This window comes from Carassius carassius, chromosome 45, assembly GCF_963082965.1.
Source record: "Carassius carassius chromosome 45, fCarCar2.1, whole genome shotgun sequence".
NCBI lineage: Eukaryota > Metazoa > Chordata > Actinopteri > Cypriniformes > Cyprinidae > Carassius > Carassius carassius.
The window spans coordinates 3482810-3497248 of NC_081799.1; the positions used below are offsets into that span (position 1 = coordinate 3482810).

The 14439-nt window shown below is 38.6% G+C and overlaps 1 protein-coding gene across 4 annotated transcripts in view; it reads left to right on the forward strand.

Moving 5' to 3' along the window:
- Positions 1–14439, forward strand: part of pam (peptidylglycine alpha-amidating monooxygenase) — a 50980-nt gene that overhangs the window by 22016 nt on the left and 14525 nt on the right. For 3 of the 4 annotated variants that reach the window (XM_059539832.1, XM_059539831.1, XM_059539833.1), the window contains exon 15: positions 5645–5947. The exons of the other annotated variant lie outside the window; for it this stretch is intronic. In XM_059539832.1, the coding sequence (XP_059395815.1) occupies positions 5645–5947 (303 nt within the window). The remainder of the gene's footprint in view (positions 1–5644; positions 5948–14439) is intronic. 4 annotated transcript variants of the gene reach the window in all.

A 14439-nucleotide genomic window follows, 5' to 3' on the forward strand; every position in this document is an offset into this window, starting at 1 on the left:
CCTATAATGATAAAAATGCACACAGTGTTTTTGTTTTATCCCTATAAATAATATCCCTTTTCTCAAATCATTAGCATTTAAAGAGTATTGCAACAAAAAGGGCTGCTGAGAAATTTTAACCAAATTAATGTTATACGCTTTTCATTTAGACCTTAAAGGATCAAATCAACGTGTAGAAAATGTGCATCCGATGACTCCTGTAAGAGTTGTGAAACTTGTGAAATATCTTTCATCAAACATTGTACTGTTTGCGAATGTAAACCCACATCTCAAGTTCCTGATCATGTTAGTTTGGGATTGTTGCTGCATTTTAGCAGGCATAACTCGTCAATAAGACACAAAACTGTTAATAAGCAGTCAAAGATTATTTTCACTCTGGTAAGCTTTCAGATAAACTCAGTGTAACTACACATTGTTGTTACTGAAGTTATTAGATACTGTATGTTATCACCAAAACCCTGTTTTTCACTAGTAAAACAGGTGACCAGATAACTACTTATCCACCACAATTCAAACATGAGACTGCATTCGAAGCGTTTTATCAACAGTTATTTATACATTTAAGGTGGGAGGCATTTATGCAATGCCAGCAGTGGGCATAAGTATTAAAGTAAAACAAATGTTTCATTCACATCATCAAAGACAGGGTTTAAAACGGTCATTATTAAGTTATGACTGTTTGGGGAAAATATCACCATAACTTGACTTCAGGGAAAATAATCATGCATTAAAAATAGTATATCATGACCCATTTAGCCATCTTGAACCTGCTGAGAGCTCGCTGGTACATCTAAGAGATTTTCTGCCTGAGTTAAAAACTGAATCCGTTAGCATCTAATTTTTGCTAAATTTAATCCCAAGACTGCTTATAATTAGCTTCATAACAAATGTATATACCTTCCTAGTGGAAGGCTAGGCTCTGAATCCTATTTATGCTTATACAACCCGAATTCCGGAAAAGTAGGGACGTTTTTTAAATTTTAATAAAATGAAAACTAAAGGAATTTCAAATCACATGAGCCAATATTTTATTCACAATAGAACATAGATAACGTAGCAAATGTTTAAACTGAGAAAGTTTACACTTTTATCCACTTAATTAGCTCATTTAAAATTTAATGCCTGATACAGGTCTCAATAAAGTTGGCACGGGGGCAACAAATGGCTAAAAAAGCAAGCAGTTTTGAAAAGATTCAGCTGGGAGAACATCTAGTGATTAATTAAGTTAATTGATATCAGGTCTGTAACATGATTAGCTATAAAAGCTTTGTCTTAGAGAAGCAGAGTCTCTCAGAAGTAAAGATGGCCAGAGGCTCTCCAATCTGTGAAAGACTGCGTAAAAAAATTGTGGAAAACTTTAAAAACAATGTTCCTCAACGTCAAATTGCAAAGGCTTTGCAAATCTCATCATCTACAGTGCATAACATCATCAAAAGATTCAGAGAAACTGGAGAAATCTCTGTGCGTAAGGGACAAGGCCGGAGACCTTTATTGGATGCCCGTGGTCTTCGGGCTCTCAGACGACACTGCATCACTCATCGGCATGATTGTGTCAATGACATTACTAAATGGGCCCAGGAATACTTTCAGAAACCACTGTCGGTAAATACAATCCGCCGTGCCATCAGCAGATGCCAACTAAAGCTCTATCATGCAAAAAGGAAGCCATATGTGAACATGGTCCAGAAGCGCCGTCGTGTCCTGTGGGCCAAGGCTCATTTAAAATGGACTATTTCAAAGTGGAATAGTGTTTTATGGTCAGACGAGTCCAAATTTGACATTCTTGTTGGAAATCACGGACGCCGTGTCCTCCGGGCTAAAGAGGAGGGAGACCTTCCAGCATGTTATCAGCGTTCAGTTCAAAAGCCAGCATCTCTGATGGTATGGGGGTGCATAAGTGCATACGGTATGGGCAGCTTGCATGTTTTGGAAGGCTCTGTGAATGCTGAAAGGTATATAAAGGTTTTAGAGCAACATATGCTTCCCTCCAAACAACGTCTATTTCAGGGAAGGCCTTGTTTATTTCAGCAGGACAATGCAAAACCACATACTGCAGCTATAACAACAGCATGGCTTCATCGTAGAAGAGTCCGGGTGCTAACCTGGCCTGCCTGCAGTCCAGATCTTTCACCTATAGAGAACATTTGGCGCATCATTAAACAAAAAATACGTCAAAGACGACCACGAACTCTTCAGCAGCTGGAAATCTATATAAGGCAAGAATGGGACCAAATTCCAACAGCAAAACTCCAGCAACTCATAGCCTCAATGCCCAGACGTCTTCAAACTGTTTTGAAAAGAAAAGGAGATGCTACACCATGGTAAACATGCCCCGTCCCAACTATTTTGAGACCTGTAGCAGAAATCAAAATTGAAATGAGCTCATTTTGTGCATAAAATTGTAAACTTTCTCAGTTTAAACATTTGCTATGTTATCTATGTTCTATTGTGAATAAAATATTGGCTCATGTGATTTGAAAGTCTTTTAGTTTTATTTTATTAAAATTTAAAAAACGTCCCAACTTTTCCGGAATTCGGGTTGTAAAATGGCTGTGTATAGTGTTGGATTGGTCCTTTCAATATTGTGGTATTTTAATGTTTTTTTTGTTTGTTTGTTTTTTACTGAAGGGATTTCTTAATGTTATGTATTAGCACAGCTCCCTGTAGAGACCAAACAGTGACTGAATTTGCCCATGCATTACTCACTTCCCAATCCACCTCCAGAATACTTTTGGCATTGTTTGAAATGCAGAGTCCAAACATGATTGAAAAAGATAGATCTGTCATGCATGCTTTCATTTTAATGGATTGTTGTTCTACAAAAAGAATTCATTAATCATACTTATTTCTCTAAATAAGTATGGTTTTGTTAAAGTGGAATTGGAACTGAATTATGTGTCGAGAAATGTGTAGAGACTTGGCTGTATTTGTTTAAGCCACAGCTGTAGCGTGGCCAGTAAAATACCTGGCTGCATCTTGAAGTCTTTTGTGCACATTGTGACCTGAAACTTGGGGTGCGAGTCAAGATGAGTTGAAAGGCAGTTAGTTAATGAGAAACAACACATAGACCAATATCCAGTAATCGTTCTAAATTAGTGTAAACTCTCACTTGGTTATGCTTATTGATTATGGAAAATCATGAAATTACCAACAGAGTGGAGTGTGTTGTGTGAACAAAACATCAACCAGCAGTTTGTTAAAAAGCATCACGGTTGCACTAAATTTCCAATTTTATAATTGCCTTGCAATGAAAAGAGCTTTTCTCAGTTTAGTGAGTGTCTCTAGAGCCTACACAGAGGCGGCATGCATCAGGTCAAAGTCAAAGTCACCTTTATTTATATAGCGCTTTAAACAAAATACATTGCGTCAAAGCAACTGAACAACATTCATTAGGATAACCGTGTCAATAATGCAAAATGATAGTTAAAGGCAGTTCATCATTGGATTCAGTGATGTCATCTTTGTTCAGTTAAATAGTGTCTGTGCATTTATTTGCAATAAAGTCAACGATATCGCTGTAGATGAAGTGTCCCCAACTAAGCAAGCCAGAGGCGACAGCGGCAAGGAACCGAAACTCCATCGGTGACAGAATGGAGAAAAAAAACCTTGGGAGAAACCAGGCTCAGTTGGGGGGCCAGTTCTCTTCTGACCAGACGAAACCAGTAGTTCAATTCCAGGCTGCAGCAAAGTCAGATTGTGCAGAAGAATCATCTGTTTCCTGTGGTCTTGTCCTGGTGCTCCTCTGAGACAAGGTCTTTACAGGGCATCTGTATCTGGGGCTCTAGTTGTCCTGGTCTCCGCTGTCTTTCAGGGCAGTAGAGGTCCTTTCTAGGTGCTGATCCACCATCTGGTCTGGATACGTACTGTTTCCGGGTGACTGCAGTGACCCTCTGATCTGGATACAGACTGGATCTGGTGGCTACGGTGACCTCGGAACAAGAGAGAAACAGACTAATATTAGCATAGATGCCATTCTTCTAATGATGTAGCAAGTACATAGGGTGTTATGGGAAGTGTTTCCGGGTTCGGTTTACCTAATTAATGAAGCCTAAAAATCCTTTAACGGATTTGGATATTAAAAGCATATTAGTATGTTATGTGTATGCCAGGTTAAAGAGATGGGTCTTTAATCTAGATTTAAACTGCAAGAGTGTGTCTGCCTCCCGAACAATGTTAGGTAGGTTATTCCAGAGTTTAGGCGCCAAATAGGAAAAGGATCTGCCGCCCGCAGTTGATTTTGATATTCTAGGTATTATCAAATTGCCTGAGTTTTGAGAACGTAGCGGACGTAGAGGATTATAATGTAAAAGGAGCTCATTCAAATACTGAGGTGCTAAACCATTCAGGGCTTTATAAGTAATAAGCAATATTTTAAAATCTATACGATGTTTGATAGGGAGCCAGTGCAGTGTTGACAGGACCGGGCTAATATGGTCATACTTCCTGGTTCTAGTAAGAACTCTTGCTGCTGCATTTTGGACTAGCTGTAGTTTGTTTACTAAGCGTGCAGAACAACCACCCAATAAAGCATTACAATAATCTATCCTTGAGGTCATAAATGCATGGATTAACATTTCTGCATTTGACATTGAGAGCATAGACCGTAATTTAGATATATTTTTGAGATGGAAAAATGCAGTTTTACAAATGCTAGAAACGTGACGAAATCAGGTGTATACTCCACATCTTCTAATCACCCAGAATCCTTTGCACACAGTCCCTATTCACTGGAAAATTTAAGAAAAAACTATTCAGCACTGAACTGGCTCAAGTTCATCATGAAACGTTAAGGAGTTGTCATAAGAGAAGTTGACAAAAATGTCAAAACCTGGTATATAGGAAATTAATTTATCAGGGGTACCATCACCAAAGTAGAGCAGCTAATAAATGCTGGTTCTGTGGTGAAGTGCTGTTTGGGAGAACAAGGGAGAAATGCCAAAAACAAAGACACATTTAAAGGGATACTCCACCCCAAAATGAAAATTTTGTCGTTAATCACTTACCACCATGTCGCTCATAACCCGTAAAAGCTTTGTTCCTCTTCAGAACACAATTTAAGATATTTTGGATGAAAACCGGGAGGCTTGTGACTGTCCCATAGACTGCCAAGTAACTTACATGGTCAAAGTCCAGAAAAGTATCAAATATATCATCAGAATAGTCCATCTGCCATCAGTGCTTCAATCGTAACATTATGAAGAGATGAGAATACTTGTACTCAAAGAAAGAAAAAATAGGGACTTTATTTATCAATTCGTCTCTCCACATCACCGTAGCACCATTTTGGAGAACATCTGCTGGACACAAGCAGCGTACGCTCTTCTGTGTCAGCTGTGCCACAATAATATGTTTTTTACGTGCATTTACACTTTGATTTGAAAGAAAACAGCACATCCTTGTGGTGCAGCCAGAAGAGTGTACGCTGTGGCACAATGATCCTCAAAATATATGTGCCTTGCATCATAACATATTTATCATTTGAAAGCAGGCGTCTGTCAGCGGATCCGTCTGAATATATCAAATACATATAACACCACCAGCACATCCTCCTTTCCTCCACTCCAATGGCTTTCTCACTTTTCTATTCACACCACCATTCCTCTCTTCTCTCTCCGCTTCTCCTCCTCTGTTTCCTCCTGTGCAGGTGACCTCTATTCCCTTCTCTCTAAACTGCTGGGGGAGAGGGAGGACGTTGTCCACATGAATAAGTACAGCCCCGCAGAGGCGGCCCGAGCCCAGACACGTCTGATGGCAGAGATTGATAGCATAATGCAAAAAAAAGAACTGGGCTGGCCACGTTTAGACTACAAAACAAAAGAGGATGCAATTCTGGTGAGGGACAGAGTTCACAAGTTTCACCAGTTAGAGTCCACCGTCAGCCCCTCGAGGAGCAGGATGGTACCCGCCAGACAGCCGACCACAGGGGCGGCTCCGAGGGACCAACCAGGTGGGTTTCACCTTGTTTCTTACGCTGTGTTCACACCAAACGCGTATAGAGCGTCAAATTCGCGTCTACCGTGTCTAGTTTGCCACTTGAACATTCTGAGATAATTTGCTTCATTCACTCGTGAAATTAACTTCCCAACAGACGCGAATTCGCGTCATGGGGGGGCTTCTGCCAGCTGAGTTCACGCAGCATTTTCAACCGCCATTTTTATTCGGATAATTTTCAAAATATTACTGTTATCGTGTCATGAAATGTAGTTTTATAAGTATTTCAAGCAAGAATGTAGTTGTTTTAAACTCAAATATGCGGTTTATTTACAAAGACATAGTCTATTTAAAAAATGTGTTTAGCCGATTTCGGAGATGAGCTCCATGCGATCAGCGGGAGCTCCGTCATCATGTATCCGCCGAGAGCAGCCTCACCTCGGCTAGACCTTCTGACATTTGCCGCTGGCTCTGATGTCTCTTTAGTGGTTCAAGAAAAAATATAATTCGTTTGGGGTAAAACGAAATGTTTCTCATAGCTTTGGCCTTTATTCAATTTATCTATTAATAGGTCTTATATATATATATATATATATATATATATATAGGTCCTTTTTATTCCTGTCTCTATAGAAATATGAACTTTTGTCATATAGCTCCGGTTGACTGCTCACTGACATCAGTCGTTCTTCCATGTTGAATGAGTGACTCCTAGCAGGCTCCTGATTGGTTAACGCGGCGCGAATTGACGCCAAAGTTCAAATTTTTGCAACTCGGGCGGCAGACACGAATTCGCGTCAAACGCTAAATGCACAAAAAGCACCATTCACGCTTAACGCGCGTTTCGCGCGAAATGCTCTATTCGTGCGTCTGGAGGTCTCGCGGCACGAATGAGGCGTTTAGCGCGGCGCGGAAGACGCTAATTCGCCTCATTCGCGAATGACGCGAATTGACGCGCGAATACAGCATTTCGCGCGTCAATTTGCATCATTCGCGAATTCGCGTCTTCCGCGCTAAACGCCTCATTCGCGCTGCGAGACCTCCAGACGCACGTAAACGCGCCTTTGCATTGAATTAACATTGAAATCATTCACGCCAGAAGCTCTATTCGTGTTTGGTGTGAACACAGCATTACCCCAACAAAAAGCAAGGACATAAATGTATCAGGTATCTTTATCAAGTGCTGTGTGGATGTTGAGCTTTCAACACATAGGCCACAGTGTCAAATGAGACATGAGCTTGTCTCCCACATATCCATTTGTTTTCCATTTGAAGCCTGTTTCCACCCATCTCATTGCTGTCATTTATATCTTTGGTTGCAGAGAGTGTTTGCTTAGCGTGTAATATTATAGCATGTGGTTTTAATAACTCTCTCATATGGAACATGAGAATTTCCTATAGAATAGATTTCAAGATGCATCAAAAGCTTTCATCTTGTTGGTAAAAAAAAATCAACCCTGCGACCAAGATGAGTTATTTTTGTTGGATTTGAAGAGAAAGTACACAAGTGTATAGAGTTCATTCTGAAAATATTCAGACACTTCATCTTTCACATTGTCATGTTGCAAGTATTCAAACTCCTTAACTCTACTCTTTTTTGGTATGATGTGACAAGCTTTGCACACCTGGTTTTGCAGATTTTGTGCAAATTGTCTGTTTAGATTCTTTTTAACTCTGATAGGATGTGTGTTGAGCATCAGTGGACAGTGGGCAGGCATATTCAAGTTTTTATTGGGTTAATGTCCAGGCTCTGACTGGGACACTGGGATTCTGGTTGGGATTCTGAGTTGTAACTACTCTTTCATCATCTGGGGTGTGTGTTTAGGGCCATTGTCCTGTTGGATAGTGAACCGCTAGCTCCATCCGTTGGTGTCTGTTGTCTCTGCTATAAAGCCCAGTTCTGTGCAGTGTTGCAGTGACGTTTGTTGTTCTTTCCACACATGATCTCCGGAGCTCAACCAAGGTTTTCTTACAAGCTGCTCCGTTTGGCCAGACGGGCAGTTTGGTTGCATCAACTTACTCTATTTAAGATTCATGGAGACCACTGTGCCCATTGCAGCAGAGTTTTGTAGATTTTCACAAATTTGTGCTGCAACACAGTCTGTCTCTGAGGTCTACAGGCAGTTCCTGTGACCGCATGACTTGGGCTATTTCTCAGTCAGAAGGCTTCATCCTAAGTAACGCTGCATATCTTGGCAGTCACGTCAACATGCACCGTCGAAGGCCGTCTCAGTTTGAAGGGTCCTTGGAAGGCAGCCTTTGTTTCACATCCTTCACTTGGCATAGTTTAAAAGCATATTTTAAAACCTTCCGTCCTTGAAAAACCCACAATTTTTTGTACATATTCCAATTCACGAAAAAGAAAAATGAGGCAGCACTTTCCTCCCTTTAGTACTTGATGAAATGCCAGACAAAAAACTTTTCAGAGATGAATGCCTTGTTTTTTCTTGTGTTCAGACCACACATGGTTTTTTTCAAGATTCATTTTTCTAGTATTTTCTAAGGCTGCTCCTTAATAGTCGACTCACCTTTAGTCGATCAAAATTGTATAAGTCACAGAAAAAAAGAAATAAATCCAAAGGAGGGGAGGTCACGCAGTCTGTGACGGACAGATCGTTAACGGCTGGTCTGTGTGGTAATACTGTACATCGATGGGCAGAACATCCAAACACTCGCATATCATTTATGGCTTATCATCTGAAATAGGTTAGTAGCAGCAACTTTACATGGCCGCTCAATCTAATGTTAACCTAGAGAAATGTGCACTGTTCAAGTGTCTTGTGTGGAGTGTGTAAGCTGAACAGTAGTGCTCACTGCAGGACAGATGGAGGCGCTGGAGCACTCACTTGCTCTTAAAATACTCCTTCACTTTTGGTCATATAGATGTTTGAAGTCAATGGAGTCAGCAATGTAAATTTAGAGAAAAACTGATTTAAAGTTTTCAGAAGATTCCAAAGCAAAATCACCCAGCAACATTACATCTTTCCCCCCCACTTCTTTTTTTTAATATTCATTAATGTCAATGTCACCTTTATTTATATAGCGCTTTAAACAAAATACATTGCGTCAAAGCAACTAAACAACATTCATTAGGAAAACTGTGTCAATAATGCAAAATGATAGTTAAAGGCAGTTCATCATTGACTTCAGTGATGTCATCTCTGTTCAGTTAAATAGTGTCATTGTCATAGTGTGCATTTATTTGCAATCAAGTCAACGATATCGCTGTAGATGAAGTGACCCCAACTAAGCAAGCCAGAGGCGACAGCGGCAAGGAACCGAAACTCCATCGGTGACAGAATGGAGAAAAAAACCTTGGGAGAAACCAGGCTCAGTTGGGGGGCCAGTTCTCCTCTGACCAGATGAAACCAGTAGTTCAATTCCAGGCTGCAGCAAATAGGAAAAGGATCTGCCGCCTGCAGTTGATTTTGATATTCTAGGTATTATCAAATTGCCTGAGTTTTGAGAACGTAGCGGACGTAGAGGATTATAATGTAAAAGGAGCTCATTCAAATACTGAGGTGCTAAACCATTCAGGGCTTTATAAGTAATAAGCAATATTTTAAAATCTATGCAATGCTTGATAGGGAGCCAGTGCAGTGTTGACAGGACCGGGCTAATATGGTCATACTTCCTGGTTCTAGTAAGAACTCTTGCTGCTGCATTTTGGACTAGCTGTAGTTTGTTTACTAAGCGTGCAGAACAACCACCCAATAAAGCATTACAATAATCTAACCTTGAGGTCATAAATGCATGGATTAACATTTCTGCATTTGACATTGAGAGCATAGGCCGTAATTTAGATATATTTTTGAGATGGAAAAATGCAGTTTTACAAATGCTAGAAACGTGGCTTTCTAAGGAAAGATTGGGATCAAATAGCACACCTAGGTTCCTAACTGATGATGAAGAATTGAAAGAGCAACCATCAAGTCTTAGACAGTGTTCTAGTTTATTACAAGCAGAGTTTTTAGGTCCTATAATTAACACCTCTGTTTTTTCAGAATTTAGCAGTAAGAAATTACTCGTCATCCAGTTTTTTATATCGACTATGCAATCCATTAGTTTTTCAAATTGGTGTGTTTCACCGGGCTGCGAAGAAATATAGAGCTGAGTATCATCAGCATAACAGTGAAAGCTAACACCATGTTTCCTGATGATATCTCCCAAGGGTAACATATAAAGCGTGAAGAGTAGCGGCCCTAGTACTGAGCTTTGAGGTACTCCATACTGCACTTGTGATCGATAGGATACATCTTCATTCACTGCTACGAACTGATGGCGGTCATATAAGTACGATTTAAACCATGCTAATGCACTTCCACTGATGCCAACAAAGTATTCAAGTCTATGCAAAAGAATGTTGTGGTCAATTGTGTCAAACGCAGCACTAAGATCCAATAAAACTAATAGAGAGATACACCCACGATCAGATGATAAGAGCAGATCATTTGTAACTCTAAGAAGAGCAGTCTCAGTACTATGATACGGTCTAAATCCTGACTGGAAATCCTCACATATACCATTTTTCTCTAAGAAGGAATATAATTGTGTGGATACCACCTTTTCTAGTATCTTGGACAGAAAAGGGAGATTCGAGATTGGTCTATAATTAACTAGTTCTTTGGGGTCAAGTTGTGGTTTTTTGATGAGAGGCTTAATAACAGCCAGTTTGAAGGTTTTGGGGACATGTCCTAATGACAATGAGGAATTAATAATAGTCAGAAGAGGATCTATGACTTCTGGAAGCACCTCTTTTAGGAGCTTAGATGGTATAGGGTCTAACATACATGTTGTTGGTTTAGATGATTTAACAAGTTTATACAATTCTTCCTCTCCTATAGTAGAGAATGAGAGGAACTGTTCCTCAGGGGGTCTATAGTGCACTGTCTGATGCGATACTGTAGCTGACGGCTGAATGGTTGCAATTTTATCTCTAATAGTATCGATTTTAGAAGTAAAGTAGTTCATAAAGTCATTACTGCTGTGTTGTTGGGAAATGTCAACACTTGTTGAGGCTTTATTTTTCGTTAATTTAGCCACTGTATTGAATAAATACCTGGGGTTATTTTTGTTTTCTTCTAAAAGAGAAGAAAAGTAATCGGATCTAGCAGTTTTTAATGCTTTTCTGTAGGATAGGTTACTTTCCCGCCAAGCAATATGAAATACCTCTAGTTTTGTTTTCCTCCAGCTGCGCTCCATTTTTCTTTGTAACAAGAAGTAGAATTTACAATTTTGGCTATATGAAAATTGCACAAAACCAAATAATGATCTGAGATATCACTTGGCTGCATAATTTCAACACTATCAACATCAATTCCATGTGACAGTATTAAATGTAGAGTATGATTTCGACAATGAGTAGGTCCTGAAACGTGTTGTCTAACCCCAATAGAGTTCAGAATGTCTATAAATGCTGATCCCAATGCATCTTTTTCATTATCAACATGGATATTAAAATCACCAACTATTAAAACTTTATCTGCAGCCAGAACTAACTCTGATGTAAAATCACCAAACTCTTTAATAAAGTCTGTATGGTGCCCTGGTGGCCTGTATACAGTAGCCAGTACAAACATAAAAGGGGATTTATCATTAACATTTGTTTCTCTGGATAATGTTATATGAAGCACCATTACTTCAAACGAGTTATGCTTGAAACCTGCCCTCTGAGAATTCCTGAAAACGTTGTCATAAATTGAAGCAACACCTCCCCCTTTGCCTTTTAGATGCAGCTCATGTTTATAACAGTAGTCTTCGGGGGTGGACTCATTTAAAATAATGTAATCATCAGGTTTTAGCCAGGTTTCTGTCAAACACAGCACATCTATATTATGATCATTATGATATTATTTACAAAAAGTGTTTTCGTAGAAAGGGATCTGATATTCAATAAGCCAAGCTTTATCATTTGTTTATCCGTATTGCATCTGTTTTTTATTTGTTAAACCTCAGTTAAATTGTTAATCTTAACTTGGTTTGGACGTTTTTTGTATTTTCAAGTTCGGGGAACAGACACAGTCTCTATAGTTATATAGCTATTTTTATTTACATTTGTTGTCATAAATAGCCTAAGCATTCAAGTGAGAAAAGCATAGTAAAATGTAAAAATCACGTAATTCTGCTCATTAAAAATAAAAAGATTATTAGTACTACAAAAGCAGTTCAATCAAGCAGTGAGTGATTCCCTCTTATTTTATTGTTTGATTAATTAACATTAATGAGACAGATGGTCTATATTAAGACAAAGTGTAATGCACAGATCTAGTGTAATGTTACACAAGCAATATTTTTACACAAATGTTCCCCAAACGTTCACTTAAAACATAACAGATTATGTGTGATTATGTGAATAACTTTAGCCTACTGTAAATCTGTGTATATGCGTATCGGGATAGAGCACCGTTGGTGTCTGTTGTCTTTATGTGTGCGCCTCGGATGAGCGGCATTATGAGAAGTGAGTGGAGAAAGGGTATTCCTCTCAGAAAATGTTCAAATAAAGATACTTTTCGATGTTTAATTACTATTTGAAGCACTGGGATCGCTAGACTAGGGCTTAATGAACTATGAATTTTTGTGAAAACCTCAAAGTCGACCAAAATCAAGTTTTTTTTTTTTTGCCCATAGCTCAAAATTAGCCTGTGCGGATAACTTTTCATTTTGCCAGTGCAGGTCACATATTTCGACTCTGTAAAGAATTTGTTTATTTTTGTGTACTCGCACTAAAAACAAAAAAAAAATTATGCCTTTGTAAAATAATAAAAAAGGAAACATGATGTGCTTTCTGCTTGTTTTTCTCTCTTTGAACTGTGTATACTTGCCTTATAGACATGAAAAAAATATCTATATCTATAGAGAGTGAAATGTCTACTTTTACATGAACCAATTTAAATGGAAAACAAATATTTTAAGATTACATAATCCATATGGAACATGTATACAGGCGGAGATGACGAGTCAGTGTCTCCAACTTCATCTCTTAAGCCGAAAACAAAGAAAGCACTAGTTTATCAATAAATAAAAATGTTAATCCAGCCTCCTTACTGTTTTTTTCTGACTCATTCATAATCAATACTTGTGCCATTGTGCTGTGGAAAGCTTTATGCGTGCACTTATTAGGCTATGTAGGTGATTTAAGTCTAATTATTATGATTTAAATGGTTTATTAATAAACATGCGAGTAGTCTACTAATGCCTAAAATGAAGGACTACTAGTCGACCAGAAAAATCTACGTCGAGGGTAGGGTTGGGAATCCGGTTCCACTTCCACCTGACAGTTCTGGTTCCTGTTTATTACTTACTGTAAACTTAATTTAAAGGTTGGCAATGTCAAAATTCAAAATGTATTACAGTATATTTTCAGGTTCAGATTCAGGTTCCATTTAAATGAACTATTATGTATTTTTGCTATCTTACCTTCATTGAATGTAGTGGTGCTGGAAGGTAGTAAGTAATGTTGAGTAATGCTAGTCCATCAATCAGCCTGTGCTTCAAAGTTGATGTTTTTTACACTATCAATAACATTTAGCTTTTCCAGCAGGAATAAGCTGGTTGGCCAAATATGGACTTTTTGGAAACTTAGAAATTGCTCACGGTTCCGGTTCTTTTAAAAAAACAGAACAGTTTTTGGTTCCCAACCCCAGTCGAGGGTAGCCCTAGTGTTTTCACTGCTTGACTGTAGAGGTGGATATTTTTAACACATAACAAGTGGACTTATTAGAGCGTCTCATTCTAGCATTAAATGCTGAGAAGAAGTGTGGCCTGGAGGCCTCAGAAGAACTGGACTGGGAAGGACACAGCTTTACTAGCATGCAGCTTTGAGAAGCACACTTTGTTTTTGTATGTCTGCCTTTTCAGCTATTAGACAACAGTTGAATGTACCACAGATGGACTCGAGTCAGTTTGCACAATCAATAAAGATGACCCAGACAAATGGGATGCACCTTGTCTAAATTGTAATTGTTATGGCATGAATACTTAGGACAATGTAATTTTTCTTTTTAATTTACTGTTTCTGTTGTTGTGGGTCATACAGCGGTGGAAATATACGCAATGCAAACGTGTTTAATTTAAAATACATGTGTTTTGTGTTAAGGTTTATTAGTGAATGTGCAGAATGAATATATAATTAATCATTAATAAGTCATGCATTTCATGAATCTGTTTTATTTGGGACATGTCCAGTGTGTCTTTGACTTAATGCTTTGGGAGCTATTATAATGAAAGAGTGTCATTCATCAGTGCACTTGTGCTGTTATTTGAAACTTATCCTAAACCAGATCCCAATCCCTGAACAGCTCGATTTATAAACAGTGTATCACTCATTTGTTGTCTAAGTGTGTGGCTAAAACTGTAGGTTTAATGTTTTGTTTAGTTCTAAAATACTAAAAATCTTTTAGTGGCAAGTTTTTTTTATAATTATCTTAATATAAAAACAACAAAAATCAAAGGTGTTTATATTTATATATATGTATAGCTGTGAACGTTAAATTGTCTTCACCCCTTCAG